The sequence below is a fragment of the Dermochelys coriacea genome, chromosome 5, assembly GCF_009764565.3.
Source record: "Dermochelys coriacea isolate rDerCor1 chromosome 5, rDerCor1.pri.v4, whole genome shotgun sequence".
NCBI lineage: Eukaryota > Metazoa > Chordata > Testudines > Dermochelyidae > Dermochelys > Dermochelys coriacea.
The window spans coordinates 105,359,028-105,382,342 of NC_050072.1; the positions used below are offsets into that span (position 1 = coordinate 105,359,028).

Here is a 23,315-nt window from a genome sequence, read left to right on the forward strand (position 1 = left end):
CTTTATTGTAATTGAAATCTATATATTTGAAAATGTAGAACATCCAAAAATTTAATACATTTCAATTGGTATGCTATTAATCACAATTTTTTAAAATCACAATTAATAATTGAGTTAATCATGAGAGTTAACTGTGATGAATGAAAAGTAGGGCTGCTGATTAATCTACAGTAACCTGATCATAACAACCACTGCACTTTCATTGCAGTGAGATGTACAATAGTGACTTCAAAATGTAAATTCACCTTTTAGCACTTCACATCCCCATGGAATATATTATGAAGTTACCATTTTATACAAGTTGAAATATTTTTAAAGGAAGGCAGTATATATGGATAACCTAACCTATGTCTATTGGCACTATAATAGCAAAGAAATCTAGGTTCAATTGCAGGACTCTATCCTCTACATTGAACTACCACTATCCACATTGGACCTTTCTACAGTCGACATAAAGGCATCCTTAAAAACAAGTTAGTATTTGCATATATGGCTGGCTAGCTATTTTCCTATTCTAGACATGGCTAGAGAGAACAGCTTGTACTAGTTTGGAGGAAATAACAATAGAGAGAATATGGTGCCTCACTCATTGAGAATAATCAGTCTCCATGCCTTAATTCCAAATAATTAGGACATGTCTACCTGGTTGTAGTTCTACTCATGAGCTGGAGGGACTAGCATTTTGGTTTCTACACTTGGCTACTGTACAATTGAATGTAAATTGCCAGGAGCTCTGATTCAGGAGGAGGGGGTGAGAATTATAAGCAGCATTTTTTCTATTTTCCTATTAAAGATTAACTAACAATATTTCCAGAACACGGTTTCTGGGGATCCTTTCATCAATCAACAGAATACCTTGCCCTAATATTTTGTGGAAAAAGGGGCATCTCCCTAACTAACATGGAAATTCAATTGTAAAGAGAGCTCAGCTCTTTCATAGATCTGCACCCAGAAGTCCAAAGCAAGGAAGTGATCTCACTTTCAGGTAATGGCAGCCAAACTTGATGTGCATTTTTTTCCATTTAAAAAATCATCACTCCAGTGGTTAGAGAAGCTAACAATGCATTGATAAGTAGAGTGGCTGAAGTGCTTCTGGGCTGTGTCAAACTACTAAACATCTGTGCACAAAAAGCAGCAGCCCCAAATTGAGAGGGCGGATGCAAGATTAAAATCCAATGGGGATTCTGTATGCTTCTATTATAAGAATAATCCCTGGGCCCACTGAAGTCACACCTAGTTTGGCTTCAGTGGTTTTAATAGTTTGGGATACATCTTTGCACACTACTCTGAGACTAGGGAATCTATGGAGACATTTCAGAGCAAGAGCAGACTAACTTGTAAAAGGGATAGTGAGTAAAAGTTGAGGTCTAAGATACAGGATGGAGACCCTTTAGCAGATCTAGTGTCCATTGTAAGAAACATTTTCAAGTGAAGGTTATTTTTAGTTCTGCTGTCATTTTTAGTTTTTCGTTGTTTCATGTTGAGGTGAAACTAGTTCAGTTACAGCACCTAATCACACCTTCCAGTGGAAAAAAAATTTTGTACCTCAAAAGTATGTTTATTTGAATGTTCCATTGTAAAGGGACTAAGATAAAAAAAAGCTCTCCTTCCTCCACCCCTCAGTCTTTAACTGTAATGTTTCATTTGCCAGATACAAGTAATTGTATGTATGACCCAGTGTATCATGATTTCATAGGAGGGCACTGAAATTGTGAAAATGTTCCTAAACACTGATCATTTAATGTTTGGGGTTTTGTTTTTTTTTTTTTTAAGGAAGCTTTCAAGGATGGAATGAATTTTACAAGTAACTTGAGTCAATTTTAGTCAGTGTCATTCCAGCCTTGCGATTGACTATTTGTACAGTTCATTCTGTGGAAATGCCATGAAACTCAATACTTTGCCATTTTGTCATGATTTTTTTTTTATAAAGATTACACCAGGCCCTAATTATATGGCTTCCATCACCATAGTACCCAAGGAATAGTTCAGGTTGCAACTCTTCAGCACTTACATAAAAGCTTCATTTTAATTTATTTAAGGGATATACTAGTGTGTGACTTTTCATTATGAAAGACCTGAGGAGAGGTAACAGGGGACTGAAAGAGGGCACTTTCATTAAAGGTAGATAGGCACAGAAGTTGAGTAAATTACTACCCAAAAACCACATCAAAGTATCACAAACAGATTTGACAGCAGCTTTCACTTCTTGTAGGATCTACATCTCTACTGGCATTTTTGACAACTCAATACCAAAGAAAAATTAGATTAGGAAACGCCCGACCCACCCAAAAAGCCATTCTTAAAACTCTAGTGGACTTTATTAGAATACAAGCATTGACAGGTAAAACACAAAAATACCACAGTTTAATATTAAACAATTAACACCACCACGGTCAGTGGTAACAGATTAAGTACATTAATAATAAAATCTAGTGCCTGTACTTATACAAAATGTAAACAATTACTGTGGCAGTTAATATTTAATGATTACGGTCATGTGAAATACCTGGAATAAAAATTATTCACCTTTCCTTACAACCTTGAAAAATTCTATGTTAATAGTTAAAGTCCTTACTGCACAAAGAGGTCGTCATCACTGAACAGAAGACAAAAGGAGCTGAAACAAGGCAACTGTAACTGCTTTAGATACTGAGGCACTGAATCAACTCAATATAGTGATTGTATTTATATTTTAACTGAGCAGTGATTCAATTAACAGTATGGAGATTACAAAAATATACATAGTATATAAATCCCCTCATCGGGTGCAGGGAAAAGAACGCCATCATGGTGGACTGAAATGCAGTGGTACGGCGTGAATCCAACCACCTGGAAATAAAGGGATAAAGACCTAGGAGGAGGCTCTCTTCTGTTCAGAAAAGGGAGATTCATAGACTTCCATTGGTGGGCAGGTACAAACCAGATGCTGATCTCCGTAGATGTCATCGATTCGAGCAATTGTGGGCCAGAATTTGCTTTCAGGCTTCACAAATGGCTAAATACAGAAAACGTGTTTAGAATTGGTGAGGTGCCATCCATTAGCTCAGCGTCTACCCAGGACGCACTAGCATCATTTAGGTATCAAAACATAAGGGTCTGCCTATTCCTTTGAAAGGCTCCAGAATGTGCTATAGCAGTATCAGCTTGCATTCCTCATCTCAGAAGGGCCTCGTATAATGACAGTAAAGCAAACAACTTCCCCTACCCCATCAGTCAGCATCTTGTCAGAAGCTAAACAGTTCTTTGCGATGGAGTCTGTGTAGTCCTAACTCCATGGAACTCAGATCTTTTATTAGGGATCCTAGCACTACTGTAATACAGATAACCTTGCACAGAAGGAATGGAACTGAGGGGATTCCTACCTAGCTTCTCTCAGGGGCAAGGGTAAGATGTTAGAAAGCCAGAGTAAGGTGGGTAGAGGGCAAGTTTGGCAGAATGCAGAAGTCAAACAGTACCCATCTCCCTGTTTGGTGAAAGGAAAATAATACCCAATTTGCTATAGATCATATCTAAACCATTAAATGAAAGTATGTCAATGGGATAAATATTTTAATTAGATTAGTTGGGATTACTAAAATGTTCTCCATTTCTAAGCTCAAGAGATACTGCCAGCAACAGACTAACAACCAACCAAGAAAAGAGACACATTTACCTTTTGTCACAAACTAATGAACATTGGTAATTAAGAGATACTAAGATTAAATAGTTAGTTACTTACTAGTGGGAAAGCTGCTACTTCTCTGGAATAAGGACGATCCCAGTTAGGGGATGTAATGCAAGTCAGAGTGTGTGGTGACATCTACAACAGAATAAAAGATATTTAAAACATGCAGGAGAATAGGATTCAATTAAATATTTCAGTGTACCAACCCTCACAAATCCATATATTGCTGATACAACATGTATTTCTTCAATAGTTCAGATTAGTGCTCAGGGGATCTCTTGTGGCTACAGCATGTTTAACAAAATGAAAGACTGGTTTACAAAAGGGAAATGGACTGAAGTGATTCAGAATAGCCATATACAATTTTTTTTCAGCTTTGCTATAGGCATTATTTCAGAGATGAAAATAAAATAGGAAAGTGGAGAGAGGATGGAGCATGAGGCAGCTGGTTATAGTTGTGGCCATGAATTTTTGTTCCTTCTGCCTTACTAGATTTCTGAATACAAGAACAGTAGCAGTAATCTGATTCTTCTCCACCCTATAACTTTGGTGTTGGGCAACTGTATTCCTCATCACTATACAAGTTCCAACCCATTCGGCTTGGGGGGGGGGGGGGGGAGAAGAACTACAAGCTACACAGAGTCTTTTTCACGTCTAACAGCTCCGTGCAGCTCAAAAGCTGCTCTTTCGCCAACCAAAGCTGATCCATAGGGGATATTACTTTGCGTCTCATCTCCTGGAACCAATATGGTTAAAACCCCAATACAAAGAAAAAATAAATCAGGTATTTAAAAATCCAGTGCAACAGTAGAGAAGGTGCAGTGAACTTGAAACACAGAATGAGTTTCCAAAGATGAGTTACAAGTAGTTTCGGGTACGATATGTGCTCAAATGCCTCTTCCAATTTTTATGGTTTTTACAATCAAGTTTTGGGGTTGGTTCCCTCCTCAGAATAAGTCAGTGTCATTCACCCATTACTAGGTAAAAGAGCAAGAAAATACAAACATGAAAAACTAAAATTATCCGATGAAGTAAGCTGTAGTTCACGAAAGCTTATGCTCAAATAAATTTGTTAGTCTCCAAGGTGCCACAAGTACTCCTTTTCTTTTTGCAGATACAGACTAACATGGCTGCTACTCTGAAACCAATATATACACACTGTTCACAAACCTTTCAGAATTTTTTCTCCAGTCTATCAGATAGTCACAGGACTTCTGACTAGGTCAAGTCTAAAAGATTTCAGGGAAAAGCATTTAAGTTGACGGAACCCTTTGAATGCCCCAAAGATCTGTGAAATTTAGACCAATATTCACTCAAATTTGCACATCAATGAATGTTTTATTCCTTAGCTGTTTCATATTCTCATTTGCATACAATAAGTTTCCTACAGTACTGAAAATTTCAGAAAGGAAACCTTTGGTAGCACTACAAATAAGATGACTTCAAAACAGCAGCAATCGAGACACTAGCATTGTGATGTCAACTCACCTTTAATGGGTTAACCGTGGAGTCCATTCTGCCTGCCTCTATTTCAGCAATTTCTTGACGAATGTTGATCATTGCATCACAGAATCTGTCCAGCTCTGCCTTGTCTTCAGATTCTGTTGGTTCAATCATAAGGGTCCCTGCCACTGGCCAGGACATTGTTGGAGCATGGAAGCCTGAATAAAAAGCAATCCCATCACTGATTACAGGGTGCTTGTGAGCTAGTAAAAGTATTAACCAGCAACTGATGTGCTTGGTTTTCATAAAAGCTGAAAAAGCAAGTTCTTAATTACAGCTGCTTTACATAGACCGTCACTCGTTAGAGTCAGACTTCCCCAGCAGCCAATCACACACACACACACACACACACACACACACACACACACACACACACACAGAGTCTCTTCCCCTCCCCATGTACCCCATTTCCACAGAGTGGGGAAGAAGGGACATAGTTCAGGAGGAGAGTGCCTTAAAGAGACAGCGGACAGGCATCTCTCTCAACTTCCCCAGCAGTCAGCACACAGTGTCTGTCACACACACACACACACACGTCTGTGGGACACCTCCCAACACAGTGGTTGTTACTTCTTGGTACTTCCTGCAATGCACATATACTCTCTGTAATTTTATTCTTTCAAAGTGCTGTTATTTTAGTTTTTTGACTGGTCTATGCATTTCATAATTTTTACTTCTCTTTTAGACTTAAACTTAATTCTTTGAGTAGCGAGTTCTAAAATGCCTAATTTGTCCTGGCTAGAGTAATTATCCATATTGGTAGCTTTTATATATGTATCTATATCACACACACACACACACACACACACACACAATACAGTAAAAGCTGTTTTATCAGGCATGTTGGAGGAATGCGGGGTGCCGGTAAGTGAAAAATGCCGGTTAACTAAGAGGGAGGGAGTTTGGGTGCAGGAGCGAGCTCAGGGCAGCAGGCTGGGGCATGGGAGGGGGGTGTGGGATCCGGGGGGCGCTCACCTCAGGCAGCTCCTGTCCTGGTTGCTCATAGGCAGAGGCATGGCAGACAGCTCTGCCTCCGCCTGCAAACGTTGCTCCCGCAGCTCCCATTGGCCGTGGTTCCAGCAAATGGGAGCTGAAGAGCTAGTGCTCAGGGCAGGGCAGGGCAGCCACCTGCTGCACTTCTGCCTAGGGGCAGCCGGGACAGGTCACCGCTTGCGGGGAGCCACCCCAGCTGAGCGCCCCCTGGATCCTGCACCCTGACCTGTTGCCCCAAGCCCCCTCCCGCATCCAAACTCCCTCCCAGAATCCCCTCGCCGCCAGCCCCGCACCAACCAGACTATAAACTGGAATTTCAATGAAGATCAGAAATGCCGGTTTATAGAGCTTTATCCAGAACTTCACCAACCGGAAAACAGCTTTTACTTTATCTAGGTTCTGTTGCTACTGGTGGTGCCCATAACAAAATTTATTCCGCACATGGCTGGAAAAAATTAGAGGGAACATTGGTGCAGACATGGGGCATCTAGGGAAAGGAAGATAGCAGCACTGTAGGAAGGATAGGGTGAGGTAAAGGGAGTAGGTTAGTAACTGTCCTGTTGTCACTATTTTTAAGTAAGCCAGGTCTATAAGCCACCCTGGAAGAAGCTCAACTGGAACCTCTACCAATCAGATGGATCCACATCATAAATACTGAAGCCATTACCTAACTATTTTTAATGGTATGATGTGCCCTCTCCTGGACAGAAGCAGATCACTAGAGAGCAGGGAGGATTTTTTCTCTGATTTTAGGATTATTTATTTTCATAGAATATCAGGGTTGGAAGGGACCTCAGGAGGTCATCTAGTCCAACCACCTGCTCAAAGCAGGACCAATCCCCAATTTTTGTCCCAGATCCCTAAATGGCCCCCTCAAGGATTGAACTCACAACCCTGGGTTTAGTAGGCCAATGCTCAAACCACTGAGCTATTTTATTGAGAATCTCTTACTAGATGGCATTTTAGTGACAGCTGCCCATGTTAATTTAGGAATATAACAGTTGCTATAGAGGATCAATCCAGTGATAGTGGTCAATGTAGTCCAGTATCCTGTTTGACAGTAGCCAGTTGTGGATGCTTCAGGAAGGTGCAAGAAATTGCATAATGGCTAATTAAGGAATACTGTGCCCACAGTGGAAGTTTCTTCCTAACCTCCATCATTGGCTGACCTATGCCACAAAGCATAAGAAAATTTAAAAATGTAAGGATTTAAACTATTTAACATAACTATAGATTCTCTCATTTTCCATACAGATGTTTAATTTTGTTTGAATCCCACAAAATTCTTGGACTAAGCCAGATCCTCAGATCCTGTCTGCATGTGCCTTGCACAGCCCAGGAGGAGGTTGCAAAGTTAACATTAAGTCCCTTTTACTCTTGCCTGGTGCAACAAAGAACAGCGTCTGTGCTGGATGCCCACAGCCCCAAGGCATCATTCCAGTATCTGGAGATTGTCCAAACACAGGGGATATGAGGGTGGTGGTATGAGCCACTATGTTGCTACAGGTTTCAGAGCGGTAGCTGTGTTGTTCTTTTTGCTGATACAGACTAAGGAGTACTTGTGGCACCTTAGAGACTAACAAATTTATTTGGGCATAAGCTTTCATGGGCTAATGGATTTGTGTCCATTTATTCTTTTGCGTAGAGACTGTCCAGTTTGGCCAATGTACATGGCAGGGGGCATTACTGGCACATGATGGCATATATCACATTGGTAAATGTACAGGGGAACGAGCCCTTGATGGTGTGGCTGATGTGATTAGGTCTTATGATGGTGCTAATAAGTGATGGTGACATAACCATCACCCTATACCAGAAACCTACTGACCACTATACTTACCTACATACCTCCAGCTTTCATCCAAAACACATCACGTGATCCATTGTCTACAGCCAAGCTCTAAGATACAACCGCATTTGCTCCAATCCCTCAGACAGAGACAAACACCTAAAGGATCTCCGTTAAGAGTTCTTAAAACTACAATACCCACCTGCTGAAGTGAAGAAACAGATTGACACAGCCAGAAGAGTACCCAGAAGTCACCTACTACAGGACAGACCCAACAGAATGCCACTAGCCATCACCTTCAACCCCCAACTAAAACTTCTCCAGTGCATCATCCAGGATCTACAACCTATCCTGAAGGACGATCCCTCACTCTCACAGATCTTGGGAGACAGGCCAGTCCTCGCTTACAGACAGCCCGCCAACTGAAGCTAATATTCACCAGCAACCACAGACCACACAAAACACTAACCCAGCAACGCCCCTCTGCCACATACATTGGCTAAACCGGACAGTCTCTACGCAAAAGAATAAATGAACACAAATCAGACGTCAAGAATTATAACCTTCAAAAAGCAGTCTGAGAACACTTCAACCTCCCTGGACACTCAGTTACAGACTTAAAAGTAGCAATTCTCAAACAAAAGAAACTTCAAAACCAGATTCCAACGAGAAACTGCAGAATTGGAATTAATTTGCAAATTAGACACCATTAAATTAGGCTTGAATAAAGACGGAGTGGATAAGTCACGACACAAACTAAAAACTATTTCTTCATGCTAATTTTTCCCCCTACTGTCACCCACACCTTCTTGTCAACTGTTTGAAATGGGCCGTCCTGATTATCACTACAGAAGTTTTTTTTCCTCCTGCTGATAATAGCCCACCTTAATTGATTAGTCTCAAAGAGTTGGTATGGCAACACCCGTTTTTTCATGTTCTCTGTATGTGTATATCTTCCTACTGTATTTTTCACTGCATGCATCTGATGAAGTGGGTTTTAGCCCACGAAAGCTTATGCCCAAATAAATTTGTTAGTCTCTAAGGTGCCACAGAACACTAGAGGACTAGAATCTTTCTGTAGCCCTTGAAGGTAGGTTTAAGAAATTCTAGTCTTTACTGCTGTAAATGACATGTCTTTTTTGGACTCTCTCACCATAGTCCTGAAGCCTCTTTGCAACATCCACAGCTTCTACATTTGCTGTTTTCTTGAAGGGTCTGGCATCCAAAATAAATTCATGAGCTACATAACCTGTAAGTGAACAAAGGTTACATACTGATCTCACTTGTTGAGGAACAGAGAAGAACTGCAGATTGGCCTCAATTTTAATACCACATTTCTGTTCCAGTGGCTTGGTGGAGAACTCATCTCCAGGATGTGCAAGGATTGTCCAGTTGGAGACTGTAGTTTCAAAACTGCACATTTAAGAGACTATGTGAACTACAAGTGTAGTTGAATACTTATTTGCCCTCCCCATACCTCTCCATTGCCACTCTTTTAAATGATTACTTTTAAAAACAAATTTCTGTGGTACACATACAGAAACAACACTTTGTGTTGGAGCACATTAGATTTAGCCAGAGCACAATCAGACAAATGCTCAAAGCAGGTTCTCTTATATGTGAGCATATCCTCCCAAGATATATTATTATTATTATCCACATGCCTTTCCTCCTGTACAATTTAGGTTAAGTACATTTTCAGGCCTGTCCAATAATGCAGCAGTACTGTACTGCCACATGATGATTAGTGTTTGGTTCACTAGCTCCCCAGATCAGCAGGTCCGGAGAAAGGAGCATGCTCAAATTCTGAAAGAAAACAGTAGCTCATTTTTTTTTGAATGACCCCCTCTGACCAATGTTGAGACTTGCTAATGGGCTGAGGAAGAAAACTGTATTCAACCTTGCCAGAAAAGCTGGATTAATATCATCTCAGGCCCTTGGATGAGTAACAAGGGAAAGATCTTGGATTCTCCAGAGGAAAATACTTTCTTCCAGGCTTTTTATGCAAGCGTGACCCGAGAGACCCAATTACATTGCTATCACCACTCCAGATGAATAGAGTTACTCTTGAATAGAAGATTGAACATTTCACTTCAGAACCTTTCAAAAACTTGAGATTTAGCTTTGTATTTCTGTGAACTAAGGTTCTAATTTTTAAAATACTGTCAGCAACTTTAATCAATCTTTACTTGCTTTAAAGTAAAGTAAAGTATTTACATATTACATATCTACACACCAAGGTTGAAGAGTATATGGAATGCATTTTGGATTCAATTGAAACAGGGAAGAGGCAAATAAGATCTTTCTTCTACTGACTTGAAACTTGCAATCTGATATTCTTCATAAATTTCTGCCCTGCCTTAAGGGGGAAACAAAAGAGGGGGTAGGCAATAGCTGAACCATTCCCCAAAGGGGTTACATTTCATAACAAAAATGTTAGGGAACTGAAACAGATCTGGATTAGTCTCCTAAACCATTCATGCATCACTACAGGCATTTTTTAGGGTGGTAATACAGGATATTGAACAAGAAATCATTTAAAATGCTCTTTGCTTACTGTGCTTCATATTATATTGAATTACTACAGTCTCACCTCAATGACTTCCTATTTTTAGCAGTTTTTTTTTCCACTATTTAAATTAAAATAAGATTTGCTTGCCAATTTGATGAGAACAGTCTTTGGTTCAAAGACAGGCAGAAGACTCATTTTACAGCTTTTAACATCTTGCAACTAGTTACCAAAAGTGCGCTTTTCACCTCTGCCAATACCTTAGCTTCATTTTGGTTCCTGTCTAGGATTAGCACTAAATATTTCCCTCTGCCTAGTTATTTTCCTGTGTACGCACTGTTTTTCAATATGTGCTGGGACTGAAAACCTTCACATCAGTTTAAAGCAAACACCACATCTACAATCCAAAGTGCTATAGGAGATGCTGGGAGAAACTAGAATGTCAGGAGACAAAGTAAGCTCAATACTTGCCTCTTGCCCCTCTGAAAAGGACTTTGTAGTGTTTCTCTAGTCTTTTTGCCATGTAGTTAGCATTTAATATAGCAATCTCCGAAGCGTGTTTAAGACCCTTTCCACCCATCATCTGAAAAGAGCAAAAACACTATAGAACACAGGTCTGAAACAACCTTTTACCCATAAACAGTGAACATATTCTCATAGCTGAACACGTCAGTTCATAAACTCACTAACACACAAGCCATTTCCTGTTTCACCTAACCCTCTTTTGGAAGGGCTGAACCCAAGATTCACTGAAAGCTAGGATGCTTTTCAGTGATTAGTGTGGGCAGCTCTAGCACCACACTCAGATAATACTTAGTTTTCTTTTACATTAAATTAACAAAAACAAACTGGGCACATTCCTTCACATGAAGGAATTTTGTTAGACAAAGATTTGTTTTCTGTTTAGCAACAGGCTAATTCACAAAACAAGGAACTTTCCACAGTCCTTAAATAGCTTTAAAATGTGTAGAAGAGGGTTGCTTGGTGTGACACAGGGGCAAATGCATCCCTGGATTTCCAAAATGCTGTTCACAGTCTCTCACTTCACTTGGAGGAGCAGCTGATGGAGGCTTCTGGTTTATTATCTATGCTCAGTATGAAAGAGCAGGGAGATGCCTAGACTTAAAATAATATGCTCCAGTATGAATATTTCAAAATTGGAATCAGCTTACAATACCAAGGATCATTACACATCTTTAGGATAAAGATGGGAATTAGGCTTATCTTAAACTTGACAGGTTAAACTTGAGGATCTGAGGCACATTTTTAATAGTATTTACCAAGTAAGTGTCAAATTAGCCCATGAATCTAACCATGTGTCAACAGATTCATCAGCAAGTTTCACAGTGTTCCAAAATATTTAAATACAGAAACACTAAAGCCAAGTTCTCATGTGCCCTAATCAAAACTAATCAGATTTGATTGTCTCCTGAAGAAAGATGTTTCAGGAAAGTTGCATTTACTAGCTGTGGAGAGTTTCTGACACTTCTGAACACAATACTGTAGCATACTGAGACAAAGTAGGTAAGAAATTCTGTAAATAAGAAATTAATTTACTATTGCCAAGAAGCTCCCTGAAGAACATGAAAACCAGATGATTCTGAGAAACAGTGGGAGGACAAATATCTTTCTTGGATACAGTCTAATTATACATGTGGTTATAACTCTGGCCTCAAATATTAAAAGGCAACAAACAAGGACATTAAACAAGTTGCATACATTCATCTATGTCAATAATTCGTTGTACTGCCCTCACTATCTATAGAAGCAGCACACCCAAAGATAGCAAGGATCTTAACATGAAATTTATTCCTGAAATCTGCTCTAGGACTTCTAACAGAGGCACTGGTTGTTTTGTTTATGGCGTGCACATCTTCTTGGGGGAAAACTGCATTAAACGGCCTTATAACATTCTACTTGCCCAGGTGAAATAATTTTTTTCCTTTGACATGTGAGTAAAGTATAACTCCTTGAGGTGAAGGGCAAATAATCTGATTTTGTACTTGGGTTGGAAAGTTTTCCTGAGCATTTTGCAAGACTGCCATATGCTATATCTGAAATTAGAATGTGAGAATCAGTGCCACCATTTTCAGTGACCTTGTGAACCCATTTGAAAGCATGAATGTTGGATAGGTCTAAAATACTCAATTTCACCTTCCCAAATGTAGAAATGCCACACTGGGAAAAATAAACAGATCCTTAACTGATGCTGGGGGAAAAAATCCACACACCTTGATATAGGCCCAGGAAATGGGCAATATAGCACTGGAGCCCCAAGGGGCAGCACTGATTGTACCCAAAGGGCATGCATCCTTATGAAGCTGTAGTGCAACGACGGGATGGCTAGGCAGGTAGGGCACCAGATGATTCTTCCTGAAACACAGATACACTGATTTTAAAACAAACGCATCGCTGTATCATTTTGGCTAGCTTCAGAAGAGGATTCCCGCTTCTTTTTTAATCTAACGGGAACAAATACCCACATACAGAAATCCACTTTAATGATTTCCATACCAGTCTACGTTTCCTTTATCATTCACTCCAAATAGAATCAATTGCTGTGGTGAATTTTACAAGAGGTACACTAGTCCATTAAAGATTAGACTGAAGACAGCTTACTTCAAAAATAAATCTGAGTTGGTAATCTAGTGAGAGGTTCCATATTGAATTACCGTTACTTACCCATGCCTATTTACTGTTGCAAATGCAAGTCCAACACGCATCCTTTCTTTCCTGGCTTGGTTATAAAAAAAACACTATCTTGCACAGATCTGAGCACAGATTATCAAGACTACAGTATGCAAAATTGTGCTGTTCCCCATGCTACTCTATTATTGCAATGGTTTTCCTTATCCTATCTGTTTTGCTTATGTGGTGTAAATATCATCAGGACCAAACATTTAATACCCTTCATATTGCAAGAAGTCCACAGGTTTAACAAGCAGGATGATAGTCTACACACACTTGCTTACACAGTACACATTTCCCAGGTGGAGCATGGCCTATGTTTTCATTAGTTGCAAACTAAACACCAGGTCATTGCCCATGTTATTCTAGAATGATGGAATTCTCCCCCTTCACCATCTCTGTAGACTGGTATTTCCCAGCCTGAGGAATGTTAGATTAATCATTGGGGATGGGTGAAAGGAGAAGAAATGTAGAACAGAGAGATGCAGTAAGGGATGGGGTAGGTTTAGGGTTAGAAGAAAGACTGGGAAAGCTGTACAACTCCAGATGTGCACCCACAATCCACTTTATATAGCAGCTGTGGGTAAAGTATCCAGTTTCTCCTTGAAAGCCTCCAGCCTTTCCTCCCTAAGTAGGCCTTTTAATGCAGCTGACCATGGCTGCAACTTGCATAGGCAGACTCCAGGATCAATTTCAGCCCACCCGCACAAGCTTCTCTTCCCTACTGCTAAGACATTCCTTATAGCTAGTCAAGTAGTTACCAGTAAAAGATTCCCACCTACCCAGAGCAGCAGGTAGCCTTCTAGGGAGTGAGAGAAAACAAAAACTAAACAAAATAATGAAGTGAATAAGAAGTCTAGAAAAGAAACTTCCAGGATACTGGATTGTGCAAGGGGACTATGGGAGCTTCCATCACAGAGATGGAGAACCACTACCACAATGAGGCAGATTTGTTAGCACCATTCAACTAAAACTGAACTTCTGATATGCCTGGCTCCAGAGTCACCAAGGGGTGGTTGCTTGTCAAGACTCTAGTGACTGGCTGAGGGATATGTGAGCAGAGTAGTGATATCAAGATGACAATACAATGGTATTCAAATGCCAGTCTTAAGTGCCTTAGAATAGAAACGTACACAACTCCTCCCAAAACAAAGCCTCTCCCAATCAGTGATAGTGGCCCTTACTCTCTATAGAATTATTATGTACAACTAGGGTCTCTTCTCCTCCAAAGTAAATTTAAGAGCTAGAGCCTGATACTCACACTCCGATTGGGCCCATTCCAGGTCCTCCTCCTCCATGGGGAATGCAAAAGGTTTTGTGAAGGTTTAAATGAGAGACATCAGATCCATAGTCTCCAGGGCGACACAGACCCACCTGTCAGAGAATCACCACCAAAAATTCAAATGCTGTCTCAGAAAATATATTTTTCATATACAAACGGATCTCATCACTGCCATTTGACACTCTAGGAGAAGTCACCATTGTAGAAAGTTGCATCTGTTAATCACCTATCAACATGCTTTAGTGTCATTTCTTCAATTTGTGCTGGTTTTCTATGCAAAAATTAGTCTAAAATTATTAGATTAATTTTGTTTTCCTTTACAAGGTCATATCCATTAAATATAGGAAGGTTTAGCATCTTTTACAAATGTTAAATTCCTAACTAAATGTGTAAAAGACAGACACCTAGATCAGATAAAGGACTTTAGACTTAAAATTCAATTTATTAATCTGGCCTTCCAGATACTTTATAAAAATCTTTGAGACAAATAAGAACATTATGAATAATTCTACTCACTAGACTTCTGGTCATTCAGCATGCAGCCTGTTTTAAATTAGATTTGTGACATATAGCAATTTTCTGCATATCTTTGGGAAAACTTAGTGAACTAAGTTTAAGTATCTTTGGGGTCCATTGTTTTAAGTTAATGGTTTTGTATGATTTTGTTCTACTCCATGGCGCAGGGATACCACAACTCTATAAGGAACTAAAAAACAATAGGTTGTGTTTAAGACAAACCAGCCAGGTTGTAGCCCTTTCTGAGAGGTATCACCTCCTGGGAAGCCTTGCATATACTAGTTCAAACTGGATTCCCAGAGTTAACAGACAAAGAAATGACTTTTGGATAAAAAGCTTTGAGTTTTAACTTTCTCATGGCCTTCCTTTTGATCTAACAAGTAGACAGGACCGTCCAAGAGGGAACAATACTTGCAGAAGTGATGGAAGGACTTGACCTGTGAGGGCCCCATAAGACTTATGGGTGACCTCTGGTAAGCTTTTTTGCATGCAGGTCCTTTTATTGTTTTGAATGTGTTTTCTCTCCAATACTTTCACCTTAATAAATGTACTTGCTTATAAAGAGCTGTGTGATAACTTGTAACTACAGGCAACGATGCTGTTCACAGCCTTTCAAGAGAAAGCAAAGCTGGGCTGTTTAGGCAGCCTGGCTTTCTGGAAATAGCACAGTGTAAGGCAGGGAACTGTGCACCCTTGAAAATTCTGGGTCAGGAAGGAGAGAGATGCTCATCTCTGCCATGAACGGTGACAATATTTTTTACCATCCAATTTCTACTGGCGTTTTTGGTAACCTCAGTTTCTTTCCAAACATTTATAGTATATCAATCGTATGGTGAAGCTGTGGTAGAGTTGAAAACGTGAGAACTGACATTTGTTGTTTCTCTGGAAGTTACCACCATTTAATAGTTAAAATCTGTTTAACAGATGCACACCTGGGCATTCATGTTTGCACCATCTAGGTAAACCTGGCCTCCATGTTTGTGAATCAGGTCACACACATCACTGATATTCTCTTCAAACACACCATTGGTGGATGGGTACGTGATCATGATAGCTGCCAAGTTATCTTTGTGCTTATCCACCTTTAGAAAAGGAGGGAATATAGAAGGTCACTGGAGGGTCACAAAGTTCTCTTCAGCAAAAACCTTTATAAAAATCAAGTAGTTACTGTCACCACCACAAGTGTTTTACCTGCTGAAAACAAGTTTACCCATCTTATCCAGCCAAGTCCAGTCACCCTCCGTGGCACATGATTTTGGTGCTAAGTTTTAGACTTTGGGGAAATGTAATGATCTCCAAGTCAAAAAATGTGTATGCATTTCTATAATGACAAATGTCTGGTTACGTAAGTGAAAGCTGTTGAGCTCTACTTTTCCTTCAGAAACATCTGTGTAGAGATGTCTGTTCTTCACCAAGACTAATTTAAACCAACGATAGCGAGGGAAAAGTAGTATGAAAAATGGTTACTTGTCTGTACAGTAATGGCCATTTGAGATATATGGCACACACATCCATTCCACCATACAAGTATGTGTGCTCTCAATGCAGTAGAGTCAGAGACTTTGCCGGCAGTACCTTGAGGCAGCACACGTGCCCCTACCATCCTTGTGTGTGGAGCCAAGGGCATAAAAATGGGCATGACATCTTTCACTCAAATGTCTAATACCCACAGTACCAGGGAAGGTGGGACAGTTGTGGAATATATATGTGCACAATACATCTCAAAGAACAACAAGTTACTATACATTACTACAAGGACGTAAACAGGTGGGTTTTCCCCCCACGCCCTTGGAGTGATTATTCACAGATACATTCCACTGCAGGTGATTCATGAGCAGTTTCCTTACAGGTGATAGGACTTGAAAAGAGACTGCAGCACTGACTTTCCAAAGATGGCATTGTCCTGGGAAGCTTGAGTGATAGTGTAGTGTCTGAAAAAGATATGTACCAACGACCATGTTGTTGCTGCTTTGCAAATGTCTACTGTCAGTTTGTTACTCAAGAAGGCTGATGAAGTGCAACGAACCCTAGTGGAATGGACTGTTATTCTCTGAGGAGAGGAAACCATGATACAGTCAGAAATCCAGTAAGATGTATGCTGGGCTGTAACTGGTTGCCCTTTCATCAAATCTCCTAAACTTTTTGTCGCCTCATCTGAAAGATTTTGTTTCTGTCCGGATAAGGATAGAGCCCTTCAAATGGCCAGAGTGTGAAGCTTCTCTTCAGTTTTGCTAGAATGGAGGTTTTGTTTTTGTTTTTTTTTGTTTGGGGGTGGGGGGGGGGAGAACACCATTGGAATATGAATGTTCTGAGGTGAAATGCTGCTACAACCTTAGACATACAAGTTTCAGGTGTGGCCTAAGAAAAACAGGACAAAACTAAATCCAGGTCCCATGAGGATACTTGATCAGAGACTAGAGAGTACATACGAATAAGACCCCGTTAAAAGTTCTCAGTAAGACCATATTAAAGGCAAAATAGCCATCTATGCCAATGGAAAGGCAGTTTTGGGCACTACATTTTAAGAAAAATGTGGACAAACTGGAGGGAACCCAACTTATAAGAAAGATTAAAAAATTAGGCATGCTTACTCTTGAGAAAAGATGACTGAGCAGGGAACCGATAACAGTCTTCAAATGTATTATGGGTTGTTATAAAGAGGATGATGATCAATGGTTTTCCATGTCCATTGAAGGTAGGACAAGTAGTAAGAGGCTTAATTTGCAGCAAGGGAGATTTAAGTTAAATATTAGGAAAAAAAATTAATTCTAGGGATAAGTTATGGAATAGGCTTCTAAGGGAGGCTGTGAAATCCCCTTCACAGAAGGTTTTTAGACATACACCTGCCAGGGATGGACTAGGTATATTTGGTGTTGCCTTAGTGCAGGGGGCTCAAGATCCCTTCCAGCCTTATACTTCTGTGAGTTCTAAGGCAGAAATCCCCGTTTCTTTGTCCTCATAGAGAATGAGGTATGGATAGGACATTTGTCTCTCACACATCCGTTGCCTAAACAAATGAGGCAACTCTTGTGCCTATCAGTGACATGGATAATAGTCCTGAATGTGGTACGTTTTTTCAATTCAGATTTCTGCATGGCAAGCCGCCCTCCCCCAACACCCCATGCCACCCTACACACACATACTAAAGAGCTTTTAACAAACTAAACTGAAGTGAACTACAACTATACACAGGAAAAAATCTCTTTCAAAGCTAACTGAGGCTCAAGACTGGTGGGGAGCCCCAACTCTTTCCAAAGGTAGTAAGAAGGAACTGAGAGGAAGGTGGTGGCCATGCCCTTTTTGTGCCCTCCATTCCGCACACAAGGATAGCAGGGGCACATGTGCTGCTGGCAAAAATCTCTAACTCGAATGCATTGGGCGCACGCACATCTACGGTGGAACATATATGTGCACAATCACTTGAATGAGAAACATAAGTTTAATCACATTTGAGAGATTTTAAACAAGCTGCATTCATTGGTTAACAAAATTGGTCTTTCACATTTTCTAGGAAATTGGCTGTCAGTCTTTTTTTCCCTTCAATGGCAATGATAATTGTAATACCTAGCAGCTCCAAAATATATTTTAAATATATTCTGCTACTTGAGCTTCATCTGCTACTTGAGTTTCATCTGCAGCCAATCTATTCAGAGATGCAGAGGCAATTGCCTAGCAACATCTTACCCAGCCGTGGGACTGCTCTTCAGTAGCTGAAGGTTTAAGTGCAGCTACAAACGTTTGAGAATCACATGAATATGCTTCATTCACTTCGGATACTGAACACGGGGGGGGGGGGACCCAACACCTCTGCCATGAAAGAAGCTACAATGTACACTCTTTAAACCATTTATACACAAAGGATCCCCACATTTAAAGAGGGCTTGCAAGTTTAATGACTTGTTTCTCAGATAGCAAGAAAAGGAAGAATGATTTATTCTTCTTTTAAAGCAGATATCCATTATTTATTTGCACCATTTTCCTGCATAACAGAAAATCTGATACAGCTGCTAACAATCCATTATCCAGAGGGAAAGAGGAAAGTTCCCACCCCCCAAAATAAACAGCAGATGTTACACTCACCATTGCCTTTAGATGGGCAATATCAATGTTTCCATTTTTATCCACCTCGACTGGCTGAATCTTCATCCCTGCCATTTGGGCACTTGCTGGGTTGGTACCATGAGCAGATTTAGGAATAAGACAAACCTGAGTGGGGAGAAATGTAAGTTCTAATTACACTGACCAACCATGAAATTCCAATGCAGTAAAACCCATCGAAAGGTGCATTTCATTATCAGACTTCCAGAAAAGGTACAAACAGAAGTACTACTTGTATTACAATAATTCAAACACAATTTTCATACAATAAAATGTTTACATAAAATTGTAGCATCCAAAACCCATTACCATATTAACTGTTCATTTACTGAGTATTCCTCACACTTGAGGGCCACTTTTGAAGAACACTTCCATTATAAGTTTCTGCTTGCATGTGGTTTGTATTTCATATCAGAAGGAATGATTTATTACACACTAATTTTGAGATAGTCAAATATCTATACACACACACACACACACACACACACACACACACACACACAACCTGGAGTGAACATATCCTAATTTCAGTTTCGTCTGAAGATTGAAAAGCTCTCCACTGTACCTCCCAACTCTCGCTTCCTAGTCACTTCTACATTTGATCTCTGGATGCAAGATAGAGCTTCTAAAGAATCATGGTATCTGAATGTAACAGGGAAATATTTGGAAAACTGCTCATACTGACAATAAAACTCAATTATAAAAAATGCAAGCTAGGAATAATTTGAAGATTAAATTACCTACACTGAAAGTGTTTTCATCTCTTGTAACTGAATGTACATGAGCATAGTAAAACTCAGCTGCTTTATGCATTTATGAATTTAGTTGACAAATTTGTTGGTGGAGTTTTAGTAAAACTCCACCACTTTGTAGAAGAATTAGACAAAAACATTTTTCAAATTCATTACCAACATCAGGGGTAGGCGGACATTTTGGCCTGAGGGCCACATCTGGGAATAGAAATTGTATGGCGGGCCATGAATGCTCACAAAATTGGGGTTGGGGTGTGAGAAAGGGTGAGTGCTCTGGTTGGGGATGTGGGCTCCGGCTGAGGGGGTGCAGGCTCTGGGGTGGGGCTGAGGAGTTTGGGGTGTAGGAGGGTGCTCTGGGATGGGTCCGAGGGCTTCAGAGGGTGGAAGGGAGAATCATGGCTGGGGCAGGAAGGGGTGCAGGCTCTGTCTGGGGGTGCAGGGGATGAGAGCTTTGGAGTGCAGGAGGGTGCTGTGCGCTGGGATCAAGGGATTTGGAGAGCAAGAGGGGGATTAGGGCTGGGCAGGAGGTTGGGGTATGGGGAGAAGCTCAGGGATGCAGGTACCTCAAGCAGCTCCTGGAAGCAGTGGCATGTCCCTTCTCCAGGTCCTACATGGAGGCGCGGTCAGGCAGCTCTGCACACTGCTCTGTCTGCAGGCACCACCCCTACAGCTCCCATTGGAGCGCGTAGGAGCCGGAGTGGGGCCATGCCGTGGCTTCCGGGAGCCCCATGGTGCAGCCCCCAACCCTGCATCCTGGCTGGCACACTGGAGCTGGGCCATGCTGCAGCTTCCGGGAGCCGCGTGGTACGCACCCCGACCCTACTCCCCGGCTGGAGCGGGGCAAGCCCCAGACCCTGCTCCTCAGTGAGAGCTCGCAGATCGTAGTTTGCCAACCCCAACCAACATCCACTGATGCTGCGTTAGTATTCTCTGCAAATCATGAAACCAAGTATTCTTTTATACGCACAGTGATGCCTCTCTTGTAAACCTCAACTCTGGATTGAACATTTTAAGTTTATAATTAAAATGAGTATGTAAATAAAGCTACTTAATTTAAATTGAGTTGAAGTAGCTTATAATGAAGTGCCTTACAGTCAACAAGTAACATGCTTTCAAATTAAATGAAGTGCTGCAATATTTAAGATTTCTGCTTTTACTCCATATAATTACAAAACAAATGTTCATAAAAATAGCCAATTTTTAAAAAGTGAAATAAAAAAACACTTAATAAAAAGAGAATCTACTATGGCACCAAGATAACTGCCCTGTTTGCAGCGACATATAAAATGTTACGTTTAACATCTCCACAAGTGTACTGAAAAGAATGTAAGGGGGCCAATTCTCCAATGTATTTCACCTTATATAGTCATTTGCAATTGTGCTGCATATTTACAGAGTGGGTACAGAATGTTACATTTTGGCTGGGTAGTGTTTTACAACCACTTGGTGTAAAATGTAAATGATTAGATGGATGGCTGCTTGCATCTCTCACAATACTTTCCCCACAAGGGGGCACCAAATCGAAAGGAGGCTTAGTCTGAAGAGAGCTTTTGGTCAGAGTTCATTTGCTTTCATATTCAGCCACTGCAAAAAGCTATCCGATGCATCCGATGAAGTGAGCTGTAGCTCACGAAAGCTTATGCTCTAATAAATTTGTTAGTCTCTAAGGTGCCACAAGTACTCCTTTTCTTTTTGCGAATACAGACTAACACGGCTGCTACTCTGAAACCTGCAAAAAGCTAGATACCCCATGCCTGTGCACATCACATTTGAACTTTAGGACAGCTGTAGATAACAAGATACAGTGCCAGCTTTTACAGAAACTGGGAAAGAGACCAAGCACACCAGATTATGTAGAAAGAACAAAACTCGTGTGTACGTTTAAGTGAAACGCCTATCTTAGGCTCGCTGGAGAAATGTAAGTATTGAAGTACCTTCATATAAAAAAGAAACAATGTGAGACTGATACTGCTGTGTAACAAGTTTCAAAGAAGCCCAAGTGTTAATTTCAATTGACAAAGTTTTCTAATCTTAACAAACGCTTTCTTCCTCATCATACGAAAGTTTATAAGAAAACTTAGTAGGCATCCTGCTGCCAGGGAGCTGACCCTGACAACCTGTCTCTTCTCCTCTTGAACTCTGTTCTACCCTTGAAAGCCTGCCACGGGCTATCTTTGAGTATTGAACTCCACACAGATTGTACCTAGCTGCTTTCCAGACACAGAAAGAAAAAAATTTTATCCCTCACTGAGGGATCCATTATCAAGTGACAAGAACATTAACATTACTTTACAATGGTCTGACTTAAACTCATGGAAATCCTAAGAAAGAAAAAAAGTAGGTGAATATTCTGTCCAACCAAGACCAGAAACAATTTTTGCTGTCAAGTTATCACTGCCCCAAAACAGCAATTCTGCATTAAAGCTATAGCACTATGAACTGCATCATAGACTAAGCTATACCAAGTGAAAAAAGCCCATATGCAACAGAAAAAAAAAAAACTATTTTAAAGAACATTAGTGTATTCCACAATGTAATGTACTACCAGAGTCATTTTATTGCAAAATTATTTTGATTTCACTAATACTTGGCACCTGCTGATTTGAATAACTTTAGAAAGGAAGCTCCTTCAAAAGGCTGTCTGCACAATTATCATCCTTCCTGGAGGTATATAGAGAACTGGCTTGGGTATATTCTCTAATAAGCAGACCAGAAGAAAAGAAAGGAGAGCAGAAAAAAAGCAAAGGATAACAGCAAGATAGCAACCTTAAAAATCACATTTCATTTTAACTTCAGCTCCTGTTGAGTAAGTTCTCTTGTAAATAAAACCTGAAACTGCAGTACATGATTGTCTCCTCTGAGAATAGATGAAATTCAGGTATCCATGCCGATATTAGATTTATCAGCTGCCTTCAGTACCACTGGTCATGAGGCACAGTTCACTCACTTGCAAGCCTGAACAATAGATGACTGACTATTGCTCTGTGGTGATTTCATTGTTTATCTAGGAAGATCCCAGAGGATAGCCGTTGGCTCTATGGGCTCTCTAGCCTGGGATTCCACCTTACCACCCCTCCTGTTGGAGGTTGGGTTAGTTAAGCATGAGTTGAAATGTTTTCAAATATGATTATACTGTTCTCTCTGTGTCATCTCACTCAGTCTGTATGATTAAGTATATCAGTGCATGGTAGCAATTGAGGCCTGGAGGAGAGTGAGCTGGCTGAGGCTCCATTTGGGGGTTTCTGAGGTGATTGGTTAGGATGGGGAAACTGCCACAGGGTAAAGCAAGAACTGAGGGCACATCTGCTATTGGTCAAATTCACAATGGTGGGGAAGAGGAAAGTATCTCGTTAGACTTCCAGCTGCTCTTAGAAGTCATAGTATACAGCAGGGGTTGGCAACCTTTCAGAAGTGGTGTGCCGAGTCTTCATTTATTCACTCTAATTTAAGGTTTCACGTGCCAGTAATACATTTTAGCGTTTTTAGAAGGTCTCTTTCTGTAAGTCTATAATATATAACTA

At 40.5% G+C, this 23,315-nt stretch overlaps 1 protein-coding gene and 1 long non-coding RNA gene across 2 annotated transcripts in view; one reads left to right on the forward strand and one right to left on the reverse strand.

The window, feature by feature from the left end:
- LOC122460301 lies at positions 1 to 2,535 on the forward strand. Its single transcript, XR_006281540.1, has 2 exons — positions 1 to 2,121; positions 2,213 to 2,535. It is a non-coding gene; the product is annotated as an uncharacterized LOC122460301 (long non-coding RNA).
- The window catches only part of GLDC (glycine decarboxylase), a 70,035-nt gene continuing 49,012 nt past the window's right edge, over positions 2,293 to 23,315 (reverse strand). Inside the window, exons 17-25 of the mRNA XM_038403392.2 lie at positions 19,025 to 19,150; positions 15,877 to 16,026; positions 14,408 to 14,520; positions 12,690 to 12,831; positions 10,930 to 11,041; positions 9,103 to 9,198; positions 5,153 to 5,325; positions 3,719 to 3,799; positions 2,293 to 2,995 (exon numbers count right to left, since the gene is read on the reverse strand). Coding sequence (XP_038259320.1) covers positions 2,852 to 2,995; positions 3,719 to 3,799; positions 5,153 to 5,325; positions 9,103 to 9,198; positions 10,930 to 11,041; positions 12,690 to 12,831; positions 14,408 to 14,520; positions 15,877 to 16,026; positions 19,025 to 19,150 — 1,137 coding nt within the window. The 3' untranslated portion in view covers positions 2,293 to 2,851. The remainder of the gene's footprint in view (positions 2,996 to 3,718; positions 3,800 to 5,152; positions 5,326 to 9,102; positions 9,199 to 10,929; positions 11,042 to 12,689; positions 12,832 to 14,407; positions 14,521 to 15,876; positions 16,027 to 19,024; positions 19,151 to 23,315) is intronic.